The following is an 18,370-nucleotide window of genomic DNA, read 5'->3' on the forward strand; positions in this document are numbered from 1 at the left end:
TCTCATATGGTCCAGGACGTGTTTAACTTGCAAGTCTTGTGGCCATCTGTGGATTTTTGGAACACAAAGCTGAGATCTGTTTGTTTTGGACGCGCTTCTTTCCTTCTGTGCCCCACGACACAGAGCCGGGAATCTCATTTTATTTCCCTGTAGAGTGGGAAAAGGTCAGGGCAGAACCAAATTTGATACACTTACGATGCTAAATTGTTAGAGGAAGTGAATGAAAATGGGCATCTGGAGAGAAAGGTGTGCTTTTTGAGAGCAGAAACGGGAGGAGTGCAGGAACAAGAAACATGCATCAGGACAAAGAAGGGAGAGGAAAATGGCAGAAGTGTGTGTGTTCAGACAGGCTTGACTGGCAGAAAAACCCAGACACTGCCTCAGTGGCAGGACTTTGGTTGGCAAAACAGCAGTGAATGTTCTGCAATTGTCAAACTGTCAGCTTTCAAGAAGATGGAGTAAATTACACATTCACTCTGCCTGTGGGAAGCGACAGTAATTGCCGTCAACTTCTGAATAAAATATGATTGAACGTGGGATTTTAAAGGAGGAGGCTTCTCAGTTTGTGTGCCTGGGTCTACTGAATGTCAGCCTCTCTGTCCATTTGTTCTTTTCACCCTGGCTGCTGTTTTATGCTGAGCCCTCTCCAAACCAGGCAGGTCGGACTTGTCATGAATTAAATATGGACACCTGATCATGTGTTTCCTTAGGAGGGGACAGGAAGGAGCCTCTCACATGTCATTAAGGCTCTCTGAATCAAAACAGGGCCAGTGTGAGTTAGCCCAGGGCCAGGCTGTGAAACTGTCACACACTGACTTCCTCTTGATTTGTCTGAGTTTTTGATCTATTTTTCTCTGTGGGCCTTCCTCTCCTTTTTAGGTCCACCCCCTCACATCCCCCAGAAGAATTTCATTCCTTTTCCTTTTTTTTTTTTTTCCTTTTTTGAAAGTAGTGCCACAGGTACTGAATGAGCCCAAGACTAAACCCAGGCAAAGCTAAGCAAACCCAAATTAGATATTTTCCTCAAATTCAAACAGTGGATTTGAGGTTTTGACCAGTTACTACTGGGTCAAGTGCAGCAGGAGACATTTTTACGTCATTGGATATGTTGCAAAAAGCCTCCAGTGATGCCAAATTATTGGCTACAATAAAGATGATTCACAACCAGATTTCTTTCTTTTACGAAGTTTGATGAAATCTTGCCGAACCACAAATGTTTGTTTTTGATGTGCAGCTGCAAAAAATTATCCATACAAGCAGAAAACAATTAGAAACCTCAAAAACATTCATGTTATTTAATCCTGTTTGACAGTACTGACATACCTGACTATAAGGTGTTAAAGCATATTTTTAGTTAGTAGTTAGTAATGCAGTTTTCTGGATGGAGCAGAGGAAGTGAAGGGAGGGAACTGAGTCCTTGCCAGAGCATGATTTAGGAGCCCTGTATGAGGCCCAGCATTGTGAGAGCCACAAGATATCCAAGCTGCAGAAGGCCAAACGGGAAGGCAGTAAATCTGTAGCCATCTGTACCATTCCCAACTGTGTGTATCTTTGACAAATACACACCCCCAAAAAGGGATTACATGGAGAAACCAGCCAAATGGGAAGAGTTTGGCCTTACTGGAACCAGCTGGCTTGTCAGTGAAAGGACTTACAAAGAAATCAAAAGAAACAGAAAGGGTGCAAGATGTTGCATTGCAACAATTCAGATTTTTTTGCTCTTTGTCAGAGATTTTTATAACAATCTGTAGACATTTCTCAACTATTCATTTTGTCTGTAGAAAGAAAATGTCAAATATCTGTTGGTATAAAGTAATAAAGTTCATCGTGGGCATAGAAACACACTATACACCCTTATTTTCCCAACTATATGCACTCAATCGATCAGCCTTTGCTTGTTAATTACAAAAAATAACTGTAAATGTTGCTTGAGAGCGTGGAGCAGTGAGGGAAAGGTGACCTGAAATCCCGCCTCCCTAACCACCAACAGGAAAATGGTCAGGGAGTGAAGAGAGGCAACACTGCACAGCAAAAGAACTTGTACCTAATCTCTAAACTCCTCTCTCTTTATTATTGAACTGCATCTGTCAAGTTGTCAGTCAGAAATGTCTCACTCTGTCCTGAGTGTGTGACAACTGGTCTGGCTCCTGATGGAGTTGTGAATATTGACTGAGAAAGCTTCACACTGCGATTTCAAAATTTGATAGCTCTTCAAGCCCCTTCTCTCTTTGATGGAGAGGTGTTAGCTTGAAGTGTGGTGAACACAGAAATAGTCTTTTCTGTCTCTCACTCCCTCACTTTGACACAACTTTGATCAGAAATACTCTGCAGATAATGACTTTTACACGCGATGCATTCTGACTAAATCTCACATGTGGAAAGTCAGACATGGTTAACCCTTGTGTGTCTTTACCTGTTATTAGTTTTGGATGTGTTCAGGGCATGGGTGTGCCTTTGTGTGTTGTCTCAGATCTAAATGCCATTGTGACCAAGGCGCTTCCCCGTGTGAATGCCAATGTGACTGTCATTCATTCAGCCTCAGCCTCACCTGGATGAATGGCCAACCTGGTTACCATGGCAATGATAGTCATTGGTGTTCCTCCTCTGTTCAGAGCCATTTGAGAGCGAAAGAGGGATATAACGCTGCATGGAAGCTCTGTACCGCACTCCCATTTTGATTTGACTGTGTGGTATATTGCTTGTTTTTTGCTTGAAATCCCCAAGCCCCAATAATCTCCAGCACTGATGTTTGGCCTCACTGTGTGCCACTGCTCTGCTAACACTGGTGTTTTTGCCCTTTGACTTCAGCTGCGCCCCAGTTTGTCATCCGCCCAAGGGACCAAATCGTGGCTCAAGGCCGCACAGCCACCTTCCCTTGTGAAACCAAAGGAAACCCTCAGCCTGCTGTCTTCTGGCAGAAAGAGGGGAGTCAGGTAAGGGCAAACAATTGTACACATGAAAATATTTGTGTCTTTTTTTCATTATTTCTTACATGTGAAACTACTGCATATTGCTCTCTTAGCTGCTGTCTGCACTTTGTTTGGATTCCCTCGGCTGCATGCACAATAGCTGAGCACTTATGAGCCCCCTGCCCTGCACATACAGACATGCACTTACACACAGCAATTCAAACTACACTATCTGTCATCAGTATCTTTACTACAGACACAGATACACCTTTGTTCTCAGCAGCCGCCAAACGACAGTGTGCCTGGCAAAGTGCTAATCGGTTTCCTGTGACCCTGCGCTGATAAGAACGATCCTATCCCTCACTCAAGCAGATAACCCATTCAAATACCTGGGTGTCCTCACAACGCTCAACAACAGTGCCAATTAGGAGCCTGTTGGGGCTTGTAGATGAGCCAGAGATATGATTCAGCTCTGGCTAAGGTTCAAACACACACACAGCCTGTAGGCCAACAATCACAGCAAAGTTCTCTGTAAAACAGTGAACAGAAGTGAGACACATGTTTACATGTTCACACAAACATCACCCAGAATACCCCTCACCAATGTGCAACCTAAAGCCGATGACTCAGTAACTCTGAGTAATTTGTGAACTTCGAGCAGATTTCTATCGTGTGTCTCACGTTGTCATTAAAGATGAGCCTTTTGAAATGAATGCACTACAAACACTTCTGTGCAAGCAGTTGCACGTCCTCGCCATCTCTGCACTCGTCTCCGTCCTCGTGTTTATGGATGTTTTCTCTACCTCACCCACACTGACGTACAAAAGGTATAAAGGTATTTGTCAAGAGAACAAATTAATGCTAATTCACAACAGTAATTAAATGACAGAAAGGCCTTTTTTTCTCACACTTGAGGATAATGGAGTGTACGTCTCTCGTGCTGGAGATGCGTAAAGCCTATTTTTTTTTTTTTTAACAAAAAAAAACAACAACAACAACATAATTTGTTGCATTTAAGTGAGTAGGTGTCATTAAATCCAACTAATGTATTTGCTGGTTGCCTTTGGCGATCATAATAATAAAAAAAAAATGGATAAAAAAGAATGAGCTGGGATAGAGTGTCTGATGTTTTATCAGCTTAATCAGTGCTCTGATTCTGTGTATTAACTCTGGAATATGCAGGATTGAATATCCTCTCTTCTGTAGTATTAGACTCAGTTTAAGTTCAGCTCATATGGGGTGGTCTCTGTGGCTAAAAGAGCAGCTCAGGACTGCTGTGGAATTGAAGCAGAAAGGAAAGCAGTCATGAAGCCAACAAGAGCAAAAGTTGCCTTCATAACACAGTGGAGCCTCTGGCTTGGCCCAGGAATAAGTATGAAACCAAGCCATCAGACTCTATACATGCTGGCCAGTTTGTGAGGTTGGTTAACCAAGTGATAGATGCAATTGTTCATACTGTAGCTGTGATAGTCTGATCTGTGTGTATGTGAGTGTGCACAGAACGTGTGAGTTTGGTGGTGTGACTGTTTTGTCATTTTTCCAGGTTGTACTGCTTCCACATTCTCGCTAATTGGCTGTTTGTTCCTCTTCCTGCAGAATTTGCTCTTTCCCAACCAACCCCAGCAGCCCAACAGTCGCTTCTCAGTGTCACCCAGCGGAGACCTCACCATTTCATCTGTGCAGCGGGCAGATGCTGGTTACTATATCTGCCAGGCCCTGACCGTTGCAGGCAGTATCCTCGCCAAGGCTCAACTGGAGGTCACAGATGGTGAGGGAAAACTGACGCCTCACTTCTTCTTCTTTCATGCCAGCACACTACAGCACACGAGCACACGCCTTAGAACCACTGCGAATGTGGTGAAGTGCATATGTGCACAGACGTGCTTTCAATATGCATGTTTGATTCTCTCCAACATGCATTACAAAGAGCAGATTTATAGCGACATCAGTGACATCTGACTAAAGTTTGTCATGGTTTTATTGTAAAGGCTTCCTTCCCTTGCTGAGTTTATATAAGAATTTGGCCTTTAAGAACTTTGAAAGTATACACACAAGCGCAAATGATGTTTTTGAATTCCATGTGCAGAAATAAATTCAGCTTCGGTGTGAGAAATGCCGGTATGCCCATGACCTTCAGTTACTGTGTTTTTGCAGTACGCTCCTTGTTTCATTTTTTTCCTGACACAATTTAATTAAAATTTTCTACTTTTCCTTTTGGAAAGGAAATAAAGCGTTGCCCTTGAGTTCCTTCAAGTTTAATGATCAGCGTTTGGGTGAGTGGGCGAGGTGCAAGCATGTGTGTGTGAGGGAGGGAGCAAGAGAAAGAGGGGGGACATGATTGAGTGATTGAGTGACAATGGTTTTCTGTGGAATGAATTATGTGGTCCTCCAAGGTGTGGGAGCGTCTATCTTGCCACCACAACCCTGGCTGTTGTGATGGCAAGATAGACGGCTATCCATATGTCTGCTGAAGTACCTGCTAGCAGAGAGGACACTTTTTTCAATATTTTGTCTGAGGCAGGAATGGTTCTGTTGCACAAACAAAATGTTCATGTCCATCAGTTGCCAACAACATACAGTTACATTTTACAGCCAAATACTCAAATATTTTTCTCTTTAAACCTTTCGGATATTCTTCTTGCTAAATGTGCAACAAAAGGCATGTTTGCCTGACAGGTGTTCGGCAGGTCTAAAAGAAAAAGAGGGAGAGAAGGAAAGAGTACAGAAGGGCCAGGGTGAGGTCATGGCCACACCTGCCACAGTCTTCATGTGATTTACTGCCCTGAGCCGACAACAGACTGTGGAGTTCAAGGAGATCTGTAATGAGAAATTCCTGATCCAGAGACCCAAGGCCTTAGTTGAGCGTTGCCTCCTCCCTCAGTCACTCCTACATGCCATCAACACATACATCAGATGCATCAAATCCCTGAACCAAGCAGTGTTTTATGCTTGCACATGCTTCAGTCAAAACTAGCCAAAACTTACGGTCTTCTCTTTAGGATTAGGAAAGCATTGAAGTTTTGAACTTAATTTAAAACATCGGCTAACAAACAAAGTAATTCAGGCTATTTAGTAATGAAACCAAATGCTTTATTCTTGCTGATAATGTTAATGTAAATCTTTAAGTGAAGGCAGACAGAAAACTTCCCGAGTGTGTTTATGACGTAAGATAAACTACAACACAGCCGGTTCCTGGCCAGTAGCAGGTGCTTTGAATCCTCTTTGGCTTAGTGTCTGATTTACATCATCCCTTTTGATTCATATGATTGGATTCGGCCTAATATAAACATTCCAGGGGATTAAAACAATAAGTGAAATATAATTGCTGAAATTGATTTATGACATTTGGCTCGTGGTGGATAGTATATCGGGTTTCTGCACAGTTTTTCTTTTTCTGTCTTTGGTGACCCAAAGCGAGGGGTGCAAAAGTCTATTACTTGGAATCACTTCCTTTTGTCAGATGTAGCTGCAAGAGAGAAAATGGGGATGGAAACGAGGGTGTGATAATGTGTTGAAAGGTTACTGAGGTAGACTTGGTAATTAGCCCCTGCAGGTCTACCATCATTAATCCATACCTTCTAATTAATGTGGGTTCTGTGATGCCAGGGGGACTCCACATTATTCAACTCTAAATATATAAACTGCCTGTGTGTTAGAGTGCTAACTCGCTCCGAGATCACCTCTGACATACCCACTATTTCATAGAAGGAAGCCACAGGCTTTTTTTGGCACATTATAACAAATGAATTAGATCATGTAAATGGAATTCATCACGGCATTAGCATTCATCTGAAGTGAAGCAAGAACAAAATATAAAAAGGTTGTCTTTTCTCATTGTTTCGTGTCAAAGTTAAGCTCTGTTTACACATCATAGGAGCATCATGAGGTGGTTTCAGTAACATTTAGTATCTGAAGTTCACCTTTTATTGTGCCCCACGCTGCACATAATGAAGTATTTATCTGAACCACACTGAGTCAATAGGCAAGAGTCTCACCGCTAAATTGTACCACAGAGTCTAGAGTAGTGTATAAAAATAAGGCTTCCCAGGCAGTAACTGGAAGCTGCTTAGCATCCCTCTGCCACATCAATGAAACTCGAAAACTCTACTCAGCTGTTCTTTCCCTGCTTCCTGGAAATACAGGATATGGTCATTGTTCTGTGGTGCAATTACAAGACCTGCAGAGAAAATAGTCTATTTTATGATAGATACCCACATCCACCCCCAGTGCATTTTATGATCAATGCTGTCACTCAGTTTATTTTACAGTCATACGCCTGATGTGAACACCATCATCCATCTGAACTTCAGAGTGATAGAATGTGTTTCTCTTTGTAACACAGTTCTCACAGACAGGCCGCCACCCATCATTCGCCAAGGCCCGTCCAATCAGACCCTCGGGGTGGACAGTGTGGCACTGCTGAAGTGCCAGGCATCAGGAGACCCCATCCCCTCCATCAGCTGGCTGAAGGATGGGGTCAGTCTGCTGGGGAAGGACCCCCGCATGTCCCTGCAGGAGCTGGGGAGTCTGCAGATCAAAAACATCAAGGTGAAGCATTTCATCAGTCTTATTGGTGTTAAAGACTAATCAGTTTGTGCTAATATGCCAATAATGTTTAACATTTCTAAGATTATATGCATTTGTATAGTCCTGCTTGCAACACTGCAGGATACAAGCTTGTGTAGCATTCACAGAGTGAAGCATAACTTCAACAAGCATGCTACCATAGTGCCTTAAAGAGATGAAACCGCAGCATTGATTTTTTTTTTTTTTAATTGTTTGATAGTATCACTTAGTGGCACGGCAGCTCCAACTGGGCTCAGCTGTGCAGGGTTGGATGGATTCCAGCTGTAGGGTAGAAACATGTATGCACTTACAGATATATACACACATGTGTGCACACGTACGCGTTTAGAGTAGATTAAATTTAAAAGGCTCAGTCCTCCTTTCCCCACTCGGGGGCCTCGGTGGAATATCTATTACGCTTGACAAAGCTGCCGACCACTGACATGTTATTTAATAAATGGAAGGAAGGCACAGGGACAAAAACCAACAAACAACCAAAGTTCCTAAGAGGGATGGAGAGACAAGCCAGCTGTCATCAGTCCAGGGGGTTCCAGCGGCCCACCCTAAATTAATTAGTGTGGCTTTGTTGTGGTCGGCAGGACAGTGGGGAAATAAGGAGGGGGAGTGGAAAAGTGATGGAAGGGTGGTGAGTAGAAAATGGAATTCATTAGGAAATTAACGTCAGCACTTTGAGGCACTCACAAATGACACACAATTTAGCCAGCACAGGGCTAGCTCATGAAGTCAGCCCATCACTTTTCAGTATTTCAGAGATAGGAAGATTATATGTATTCAGTCATTGCTGCTGCTTTAAGAATGTGTGAAATGAAAGGCCTTTCCACTAAAAGTGTCATGAGTGGAGTCATTATGCTCAGTGTGTCAAGGCTGTTAGTGTTGTGTGTGTGCATATGTTTGTTTTGAGACATGTATAAATACATGTGTATTCTATCGTACACCAGCTTTCAGACTCTGGGATCTACACATGTGTGGCCACCAGTTCGAGCGGTGAAACATCGTGGAGTGCTTTCTTGGAAGTCAAAGGTACAACATGCCATAATGATTCCATGCAAAAATGTTTTTCAACTTGTCAGCTTTAGCTTCCTTAAGAGAAAGTGGCTTTTCTCTCCATCCATTCAGAATCAGGTGGAGTGATGGTCATGAAAAACCACGATGAGAATGAGCTTCCAGGCCCGCCATCCAAACCTCAGGTCACTGATGTCACCAAGAATAGCGTGTCTTTGTCCTGGCAGCCTGGGATGGCTGGAGCATCACCTGTCTCCTCTTTTGTTATTGAGGCTTTCAGGTTTGTGACATCAAACCCTCGCTCACCATTGAATAGCCCTGTAGCCTTGGTATTGGTATAACCGTAGATTGCGGGTACAAATATATTGCACCATGTGAAAGGATATTGAAAAATAGAATAAAATCTTTTTTTTCTCTTGCATTACAGTCAATCAGTGAGCAACAGCTGGCAGACAGTAGCTGATCATATCAAAACCACCCAGTTCACCGTCAAAGGTCTCCGTCCCAACACCATCTACCTGTTCATGGTCCGAGCAGTCAACAGCCAGGGCCTGAGTGATCCGAGCCCCATGTCCGATCCTGTCAGAACACAAGGTACCTTACACAACATTAACGTGAAAGGAATTCATTATACTGACTGTTTATTGAATGTGTGTATGTGTCATAATCTCTTTCACTGTTGCTATGTGGTTTTCTTTTTTGCTGAGAATAATTTCTGTTTCCACTGATAGAGTAAGGTCACTGTGCCCCACTTCAAAGTGTGATACTTATCAGCCCCCTCTCAGCAGTCTGCATTGAATAGCCATACTGAAACATTACAGACCTTTCCAGAGGTCAAATTCTCCTTCTCAGTCCAGCTCATTAAGGCTACACTTAAGCAATTATGTAAAATAAGCGTGTCTACTTTTGGAAGGCCTAACTGAGTTAGTGCTATCCCTGCTATGTTAATGATCATAACAGGAGAAAATGACTGCCTCCAAACCCAAAGAAGATTTGATTACGGTGCTGGACAGACCACAGTCTCCAGATTACATTGATATGATAAGTCCCCGGCATAAATACATAAAAAAAAGCGTCATTTGGCCAAGCTCTGTTAGATGCAAGCCAAAGAGTGTAAAAGAAGAGCTGATTTGAATTGAAGCATATCTCTTTCCTGCTGAGGTGAAGGTCTTGAGATGATTTATAGACGTGTTTATTGACAATGGCATGCATTGATGACAAATTGATTTTTCACTTCTTTTTAACTGTGTTTGGCCCGTCTTGCCCTATTAGTGTGGCCTGTGATTCATGAGTCTGTTGGGTTCTCTGAATGAAGCTTTTTGAAATATAATTTCCTCTCGTTTTTTTTTTTTTTTTTTGCTTCCTTTCAATAAATAACTCAAAATGTGGCTCACTTCAACCGCGCTCAGTATCTCATACACTGGAGTTTTTTTTTATAGCTTGTAACTTGAAACACATGCATGTACAAACTGGGAAATGAGCTGGAAAATAGTGTCACAGTGTCCATTCATCTCCTATCCAATATGTCTGGGGCCATGCATTCATGGTTCATTCGTTGATGTGGTTGTTCAGTCTGCCCCATAAGTGCAGACAAGTCACACATCTGAAGAACTTTGCCCATCCGAGTCTTCTTTCTTTCCTCCAAAACCAGACAAGTGCCTTAACACAAAATACAATGAGGTCATTTTAATGTAGATGAAGTTGCTCCTTTCAAATGAAGCCGTGATAACCAAGTGTACGTTTCTTTGTTGAAACCGATTGGTCTATTCAGTCGCTCTTTTCCAATTCCACTTCTGATGGTGATAAAGCAGGTTTTATTGTAAAAAATGGAGTGAACTCTGTGAAAACCAAGTGGAGGAGAGTGGGCAACAGTGTATTTTACCACCCCTCTCTCTCTCTCTTTTTCTCATGTTTCTTTCTTGATTTCTCTTAGATATAAGTCCTCCAGCTCAGGGTGTCGACCACAGGCATGTACAGAAGGAGCTCGGTGAGGTCATAGTTCGGTTGCACAACCCGGTTGTCCTGAGTCCCACAACCATTCAGGTCACGTGGACGGTAAGTGCAGCCTGTGGCTTTGCATACAGGACAGAACTATATTTAACTAATGCCACACCTTCAGCAAGTGCATCATTTTCATTTGCACAGCTCGACTCTTAACATTGGAAAAACTTAGATATATAAAATCGTTCAATTTGTATGTGGTTTTTTTAATCTCTCTGCATTCTTTTTACATCTTTGATTTTGTAGAATTGAGTCGTAAAGTCGAGATAGTTGATACGAAAGATCCCTCTTTGAAGCCAAAAAGGTGCTCCTTGAGGCTACCATTTGTTTTATCTCTGGAAATTTTAGTCAGGTTGTTCCCTGAGACAGCAGCTTTGAAATATTGTAATTGGTGCCTTAAAAGTAACTGAACATCAAATAGCTGGGAAATTGTTTCTCTTAACCGCACTGAACATCAAAAGAGATGTCAGAGACACGTGGTTGTTCATCAGCCTTCCATATGTCTTCACTGGCTTCCCTCTTAAAACACAGACTTTACAGAGACAAAATTAGATTGAAATGAATGTTTGTGGTTGAACTGTATTTTCTGAACAGTTTTTCTGTTTTCCTCCTGCCTTGAGATGATGCATCAAACTTCTTGTACACTGTATACATGTAAACAGTACAAACACACACCTGCCAATGTCCCAAAATTTGACATTTTTATTAAAATGTGAAATCAGCTGCAGCCTTTGCTAAAATGATTTTTCATTGGAATGTATGGTAATGAGGACAAAAACACCATTTATATTATTCAAAGCTGAGGTGCTGGTTTATTTTGATTGTGGCGCTGTACATCACTCATGTCCAGGTATTTACAGTGCACATGCCTATTTCCTTTTTCAAACGAACCGCATTAGCAGTTTTCCTGGTGACATGTTTATTGACCCCTGTAATAAGTCTCACCCCAAGACTTGGTAGCTAATTTAATGGTAAAGCCTTGCTTTATGATTGTAATGTACAATCAATGCAAAACATGGCTACCTAATCAATCAGGGGCCCTTTCAGTAAACAGAGGGGCCACTCTCAGAGAGCTTTTATATTCCCAAATCATTCCATTAGTAAAAGTCACACATCCATTTTGCTGATTTACTCGGGCTACACTGGCGAAAAACAGCTGCTTAATATCCCACTTGAAAGCCCCGCTCACTTCTTCTACTGTTAACAAGCCATTACAATGAGTTATGCGGCCGCTCCTCCTCTGCATAAATTCAGCTTTTTCTGTCTAGCTAAATGGGCTCAAGTTTTAAGGGAGGGGTCCTTTGTGGGTTGCAGGGGGCTATCAGACTTCCAGTCTCTCCGTCTTTTCTATGGGACAGAACTGCTGTTATCACCTCTGCTGTGTATTCACCTCATGTCCCCACAGTGTCTGTATTTGTTGCTGCATGACATTTTCATACTTGAAGCCTATATTAAATGTGGGGGATGTGCTTTCCAGTGTCACTAGTTAGTATTTATGATACATAGGAGACATGCATATGTCCTTTAAGGTGGCATTAAGGAAGGTCTGTTTAGTAGAGGAGGGGGCATTTTGGTGCTGGGAGCTGGGAGAATGAGGTAATGTCAAGGTGTTAATTGAGCTAAGTGTGTCATAGCAGGTGATAAAAGGCCCATTAGACGAGTAACAGCCTCTAAAGTGTCAGGGATGCAATCCTGTGAGAAATAACATTGCAGAAAAACATCCGTTTATATTATCTAGCGGCTGGCCCAAGATAGCATCTACCAATCTCCCCTGCACCGTTCTTTTTGCTCTGAAATGCAACAGTAATCTTGTCTTCATTCTCTTTCTCAGGTGGATCGTCAGTCCCAGTTCATCCAGGGTTACAGAGTTCTCTACAGGCAGACATCAGGACTGCCTGCACCAGGACCCTGGCAGACTCAGGATGTGAAGGTCCCTTCTGAGCGCAGCGTCATCCTCTCTGCGCTTAAAAAGGGCATTGTGTATGAGATCAAGGTCCGCCCTTATTTCAACGAGTTTCAAGGCATGGACAGTGAATCCAGAACGGCACGGACGACTGAAGAAGGTAGGAAGATGAAGAGCGTGCTGAGTATTTATGTCAGAAGCAATACAGCATAGTGAGTCAAACACTGGTGCGTCCACACCAATGCGGCATGACGGGTGACACGTGACCCCATAGGCTGCTTTCGTGTTGTTTTTTGTCGTAATATCACAGGCGCCGCTGCCCCTCCCTTTGATACTGAGAACTGAGGGTGTATGCTGTATGTGTGAATGCGTGTGTATGTGTTCATGCATATTTGTGCCTGTCTGTCTGACCTTCCTGCTGTGCCTTTTTTGTTTATGATTGGTGGTGTTAGTGCCAACCTTCTTCTAATCCATCACCCAGCAGCCACAGGCCTGAGCTGTGATTGGACGCAAGACACACTTCCTCCTGCGAATATGATCTGTCGCCCAAAGCTTGATTCATACAGGCTCTGACAAGGCTACAGAGCAGTGTGGCACAATATCTCTCTCACACACACACACACACAGGTCTGTGTTTGGATGGATTTACTATTTTGACCTATGCCAAAACAGAAATGCATCCAACAGCACTGCACCAGCCTCGCTTCAACCTTCGAGTCTAATAACTGAAATTAAATTATGATGTGATCTGAAGTAAAGACACGCAATATGTGCGTACAACAGCAGAAAAAGACAAATACAGACCCTTTATACTGGAGACAAAGCCCATCTTGCCACAACATATTTAGGCCTGCATGTATAAGAGACAGTTCACATCCTGTCGGTGTGACAGGCCCATTTATTTTCCCTTCCTCAAAGGGACCATATCTCCTGTGGCCAGCCAGTGTACGCATGGCTGTAGCGGAACTGCCATCACATTACAGCTGTCCCCAACATACACACACTCACACACGCACACACACAGTAAACACACACGACATGCCAGCGCACCACCTATCCCCAAGGCCCCAGAACCTGCATGTCCTAGCTATTACCAATGCTGATAACTCTCCCTGCTTCTGCTCTATCTACATCCCAGTCCTTCAGAGAGCTTGACCACTTTCTATTTCTGTCACAACCCCACCGCTGTGCCTGGCCATAGCTGATACACCCTCAAACACACAGCTCTAGGCTCCTCAGAGGCTGTGGGACTACTGAGAAGGGCAGCTAGATGGATAGAGAAGTCTCTTTCAGAGGGTGATTAAAACTTAGGTTGTCCATTAGCTAACACAATTAGAGAGACCCCAGAGCAGGTCCAGGCGGATGCAGGGTTACAGTATGCTCAGTGTTCCAATGCTCTGTCCATCTTTGTAGTCTCCCCCTCCTCTTTCACACATTCCCTCCCTCTCCATCTGGACAGTCATGTCGTGGCTGATAAATGAACTTCAGCCACGGCTGCCGTCTGATTCCCTCTGAAAGATTGTCTGAGAAGGCACGAAGGAGGCCCATCTTTTATGCCAAATAGTGCTTATTTAGGGGGTAGGGAAGTCAGTGATGGTTGTATAAACGTTCATTTGTAGAGGACTGATCTTCATCCTCGTTGATGGGTATCTCTGGGGAAGGTCTTTACATTAGCTATTGTCTTCTCCTTTTTTGTTTGGATATGATATGTTCGTATTCCTTCGCCATGCGGCAGAGCACTGTGTGTGCGTAAGAGACAGGGGGTCACATTCCTGCCTGACATACATCACTCCGCTAATGGCTCTATTAGCACACCCTCTGAGGCCTCTAATGAAAAATGTGTATTGTTTAGTGCAAATATGCATGATAATAAGCTGCTAAATCATTCATAACATTAACTTTGAACGACATTGTCTCTGATGGCTGCTGTGCTCCAATCCAGCACTTTGTCACCTGCACGTAATGCAGCGTTGGAGAGCCCTGAGCATGATGGTTGATCAGATGCTCCCTTGGTAGATTGTTTCTAATCTGGCCAAGGTGTTGGGTTCATCATTGGGCCCATTCATCTTCCACCATGCCAGCGCCTCCAGGCTCTCTGGGGGCCAGTGTGGCCAATCGCGCTGAGGGATGAGCACAGATCTACAGGGTGACACGTGCCATTTTGGATGGAGGCGAGGTGAGGGAAGGCAGCCCAGGAGTAATTGACCTGTCAGTATTCTGCTGTGGTGCCACTCTCCTGCCAGCCACTGCGGAAATGAGAAAACATTATTTTTAAAACGTTATTTCCAGTTTGGCCAACTGTTATTTATTTTTCCTCTGTTAGCCCTTGTGGGGTCAGAAGATTGTTGCCATCAGAATAACAACAGAGTGAGGTTTATGAAAGCTTGACTTGTCTCGTTTCTATCCACTCTCTGTCTACCTGTGGACAGAGCCGATTCATTTAGATGTGCCTCGCTCTGAAGCTCCCCTCTGATCCTTACATACTGGCTTTAGTTTCATCTGGCTGATCGATGGAATCAGTCAATATGTTTACAGAGACCATGTTCCCTTTGTGCGAAATGTATTTTTTTTATATTTCCTCCTTGTCTGTGTTTCATCCTATAAGCTCATTGACCCACTTGCCACCCTGGCTTGGTCAGTGTTGGAATCTTAGCTTTAGAGCACTTGTCTGACTATGCCTCACTGTCTTTCCACAAATCAATACTAGTATTCTTTCTGCAAATCCACCAGGCTGGAGCAAAGGATGTATTAGATATTAAATCAGAGTGAAATGTTCAAGAAAGACTATGGCCATGTTAGAGCTGCCCTGATCTTCATGTAAATCCCCCTCTAATGAGACATCTTGACAGCCTTCAGCCACCTGTGCCATCCCCGAAGCATAACATTCCTCAGAAAAGAATGTGTGTGTCTGTTTTTGCGGTGTGTACTTGTGCATACATATTAATGTGCTCCTGTTCAAACAAATGCAGATGTGCAGTACTGCTGTGCTTCCCACTATTCTTGTTTGTAAGGATTAAATATTCTTCTGCTGCCTGAACTGCAGAATAGCATCTTTTATTGTTGACCTGGTTGTTTTGTGCCTTCTCTTTCAGCTCCCAGTGCCCCTCCTCAGCAGGTAACAGTCCTGACTGTGGGAAACCAGAACAGCACATCCATTAGCATCTCCTGGGACCCGCCTCCACCAGACCATCAGAACGGCATCATACAAGAGTACAAGGTTTGTCTCAGCGAATCAGCATGGATTCTCATTTAACTTATCCAAAGCCAAGTGGAATCAACTGCCTCTCTATTTTTTCCCTCTCTGCGTCAGATATGGTGTCTAGGGAATGAGACACGTTTCCATGTAAATAAGACGGTGGATGCAGCCATACGCTCAGTGGTGGTGGGCGGGCTGCAGGTGGGAGTGGTGTACCGGGTGGAAGTGGCTGCCAGTACAAGTGCAGGGGTTGGAGTCAAGAGTGACCCTCAGTCTATCATCATTGGTAAGATGGACTGATAACAAGCATTCACAACTTTTCAACTTCCACTTTGTTTTTCTCTACGCTAACATCAGTGTTCACAAAGAATAATGTTGTATTTGAGTGTTCGTGGGTGCCAAAGAACAAAGAGTGTGAATATTTTCAATGACTACTAGGAACTACCGAATGCATGATATTGTTAAAATACTACTGTTTTGATATGTGGCCTGACCACATATGATTTATGTGGAGCTGAAGCAGATTGTGCCTGATTTGACCCATAACTGATGGCTTGGCCTGTAGCATGTTCTTATTTCCCCAGTGTCACTCACATAATCCATCTCTGAGAGCAGAGCCTCAAGCTTGGAGCCATAATATATTGTGTGTTTGCCTGTCTGTGGATGTGTGAATGGGCGTGTGTTCATGTGGTTACACAGTAATATGAAGATGAAGAGCACTGGTGCAACTTTGCATGCATGCACATATAATATTTATCTTAATGAGTGTGTATGTCTTCCTGTCAGTGTGTGGGAAGATCTGTTTGTGCTCTTATCAACCTCCAAGAAATAGTGTCATGCAGGCTTGTCAGGGTGAGCTGCGTTTGGAGATCAATACAGGCTAGGATCCTCTCATTTCACATGGTGTGTTTTACCAGCACTGGAGTGAATTAGGGCCTGAGCTAACAGCCTGCTCACCTGGGGTTTGTTATAAGCTTTTAGGCTTTGTCTTTTTCAGTCCGTACATTATATTTCACTGCACATCCTTTAGATCTATGTCCTGCTACCTCGGTCAATATCTCACATATAATTCATCAGACCTACTTCCTTTGAGCTTAATCTAGCTCTAACCCTGTCTTGATGTATCTATAGGTGTTCTTTACGCACAGTGAAGAAGTGGAGCATTCTCAAACCCTTCAGTGTCAGACGGCCGATTGTTTTAGCTTTCACCTTGAAGCAGCAGATCATGCACGACAGCATTGTTATTTCCTGTTTTTCTCCAGCAACCGTCCACCCAGCAAAGCATTAATGTTCCCTGTTTATTCCTGTGCCCTTAGGTAAGGAGTTTCGAGATGTGATTATACATGGAAACCGGAACAACAGCATCACAGAACAGATCACTGATGTGGTGAAACAGCCTGCTTTTATCGCCGGTATTGGAGGGGCCTGCTGGGTCATCCTCATGGGCTTCAGCATCTGGCTCTATTGGAGGAGAAAGAAGAGAAAGGGCCTGAGCAACTACGCAGGTTAGATTGATCATATTCTCGTAGTCACCCGTGCAAATTTACACTGACATTCTGCTCTTGTGCCTTAGCAAACAATCAAAAATTCTTCTACAGTTCAACATTTTTTTTCTCTCTGTTAAAGCAACCACGATATCGTCTTCCAGTCTTAATTAGTACAGTTTTGATGAAGAAGTAGCTTGTAGTGAGGTTGCATTGGCTACAGTGTTAAAGCTCAACAGGGAGACAGATGTCAGCGTGAGTCACTTCCAGAGGACTACAGTTTTTGACAAATCCACCCACGGTGTTGGTTAATAGCCCAGGGTGGTCGAGCTGAGTGGGCAGACTGGACTCTGCTGGTCACTGAAGCTGGAGTCCGTCCAGCTCTCCTCCCACACGCCGACCCTGACATCTTACTGAATGACCCCCAGTCAATACAAGCAACCACCAAGTCGACGTACACTGCCAAGGGTACAAGATTTAATTAGAGAGCAGAAAATGCTAATGAGCATGACACATTAGTGCAGCACAATATTCTCACATTAGCTCTCGCCATATTAGCAATATATTCAAGAGAAAAACATATTCATGGAGCAGTTTTTTTCTTATTTTTAGCAAGTCAAAAAGAGCATGTGGCAGCTACTGTAAGCTGGCTTGGTTAATTTGCTCTTCATTTCTGTTTGTTACATTTATGTGTTTGTGTGTTCTTTGGTTTGTGCCACCGTCTCTACACCTCTGTGGCCTCTGAGCTGGCTGCTTTCCTGGCTGTCGCTCTGCACACTGGGTGACGATGTGGTCCTTCTTTCTCCAACCCTCAGCGCCTCTCAGCTTGACCCCGTCCCCAGCGTGCAGATACCCCTAAAGCACCGCTTATCTCTGCAGGCTTTTAACGCACAACTTCTCTGTCTTCTTGTTTTGCAGTTCAGTCCTTCACCTTCACCCCTGCAGGTACTGTTCATTTGTCCTGTCTCCTCACCCCACCTCAGCGCAGATTCATCTCCTGCCCGCTTATATATGCTTGGATTGTCAGACTGATGGTCATGGCTAATACAAATCCAAACTTCATAACCATGAAGGCAGTTTAACCTACCAGAGAAGCAAATCAAAGAAATTAAGATTTGTTATTGGCCACGACCAAAGTCCTTCAAACTTAAGCCCTTATTCCTGCCCAACCTACAGCCTTATTTACATATTGTGTTGTATTTATGTGTGTGTCTGTTGTGGCTACGTGATTTTGAATGACGTTTCATCCTGTCTTGTGTATCTTTTTTCGTGGCAGTCTTGTGGTACA

The 18,370-nt window shown here is 43.5% G+C and overlaps 1 protein-coding gene across 9 annotated transcripts in view; it reads left to right on the plus strand.

Moving 5' to 3' along the window:
• Nucleotides 1-18,370, plus strand: part of robo2 (roundabout, axon guidance receptor, homolog 2 (Drosophila)) — a 250,140-nt gene that overhangs the window by 206,033 nt on the left and 25,737 nt on the right. For 5 of the 9 annotated variants that reach the window (XM_076734799.1, XM_076734805.1, XM_076734801.1 and 2 more), the window contains 11 exons: nt 2,809-2,933; nt 4,506-4,677; nt 7,252-7,457; nt 8,435-8,516; nt 8,613-8,778; nt 8,926-9,092; nt 10,432-10,553; nt 12,331-12,562; nt 15,495-15,619; nt 15,713-15,884; nt 16,915-17,103. In XM_076734799.1, the coding sequence (XP_076590914.1) occupies nt 2,809-2,933; nt 4,506-4,677; nt 7,252-7,457; nt 8,435-8,516; nt 8,613-8,778; nt 8,926-9,092; nt 10,432-10,553; nt 12,331-12,562; nt 15,495-15,619; nt 15,713-15,884; nt 16,915-17,103 (1,758 nt within the window). Of the gene's footprint in view, nt 1-2,808; nt 2,934-4,505; nt 4,678-7,251; nt 7,458-8,434; nt 8,517-8,612; nt 8,779-8,925; nt 9,093-10,431; nt 10,554-12,330; nt 12,563-15,494; nt 15,620-15,712; nt 15,885-16,914; nt 17,104-18,000; nt 18,028-18,370 lie in introns of all 9 variants that reach the window. The other 4 variants (XM_076734797.1, XM_076734804.1, XM_076734798.1 and 1 more) reach the window with 1 other exon arrangement.

This window comes from Chaetodon auriga, chromosome 7 (genome assembly GCF_051107435.1).
Source record: "Chaetodon auriga isolate fChaAug3 chromosome 7, fChaAug3.hap1, whole genome shotgun sequence".
NCBI classification, from domain to species: domain Eukaryota; kingdom Metazoa; phylum Chordata; class Actinopteri; order Chaetodontiformes; family Chaetodontidae; genus Chaetodon; species Chaetodon auriga.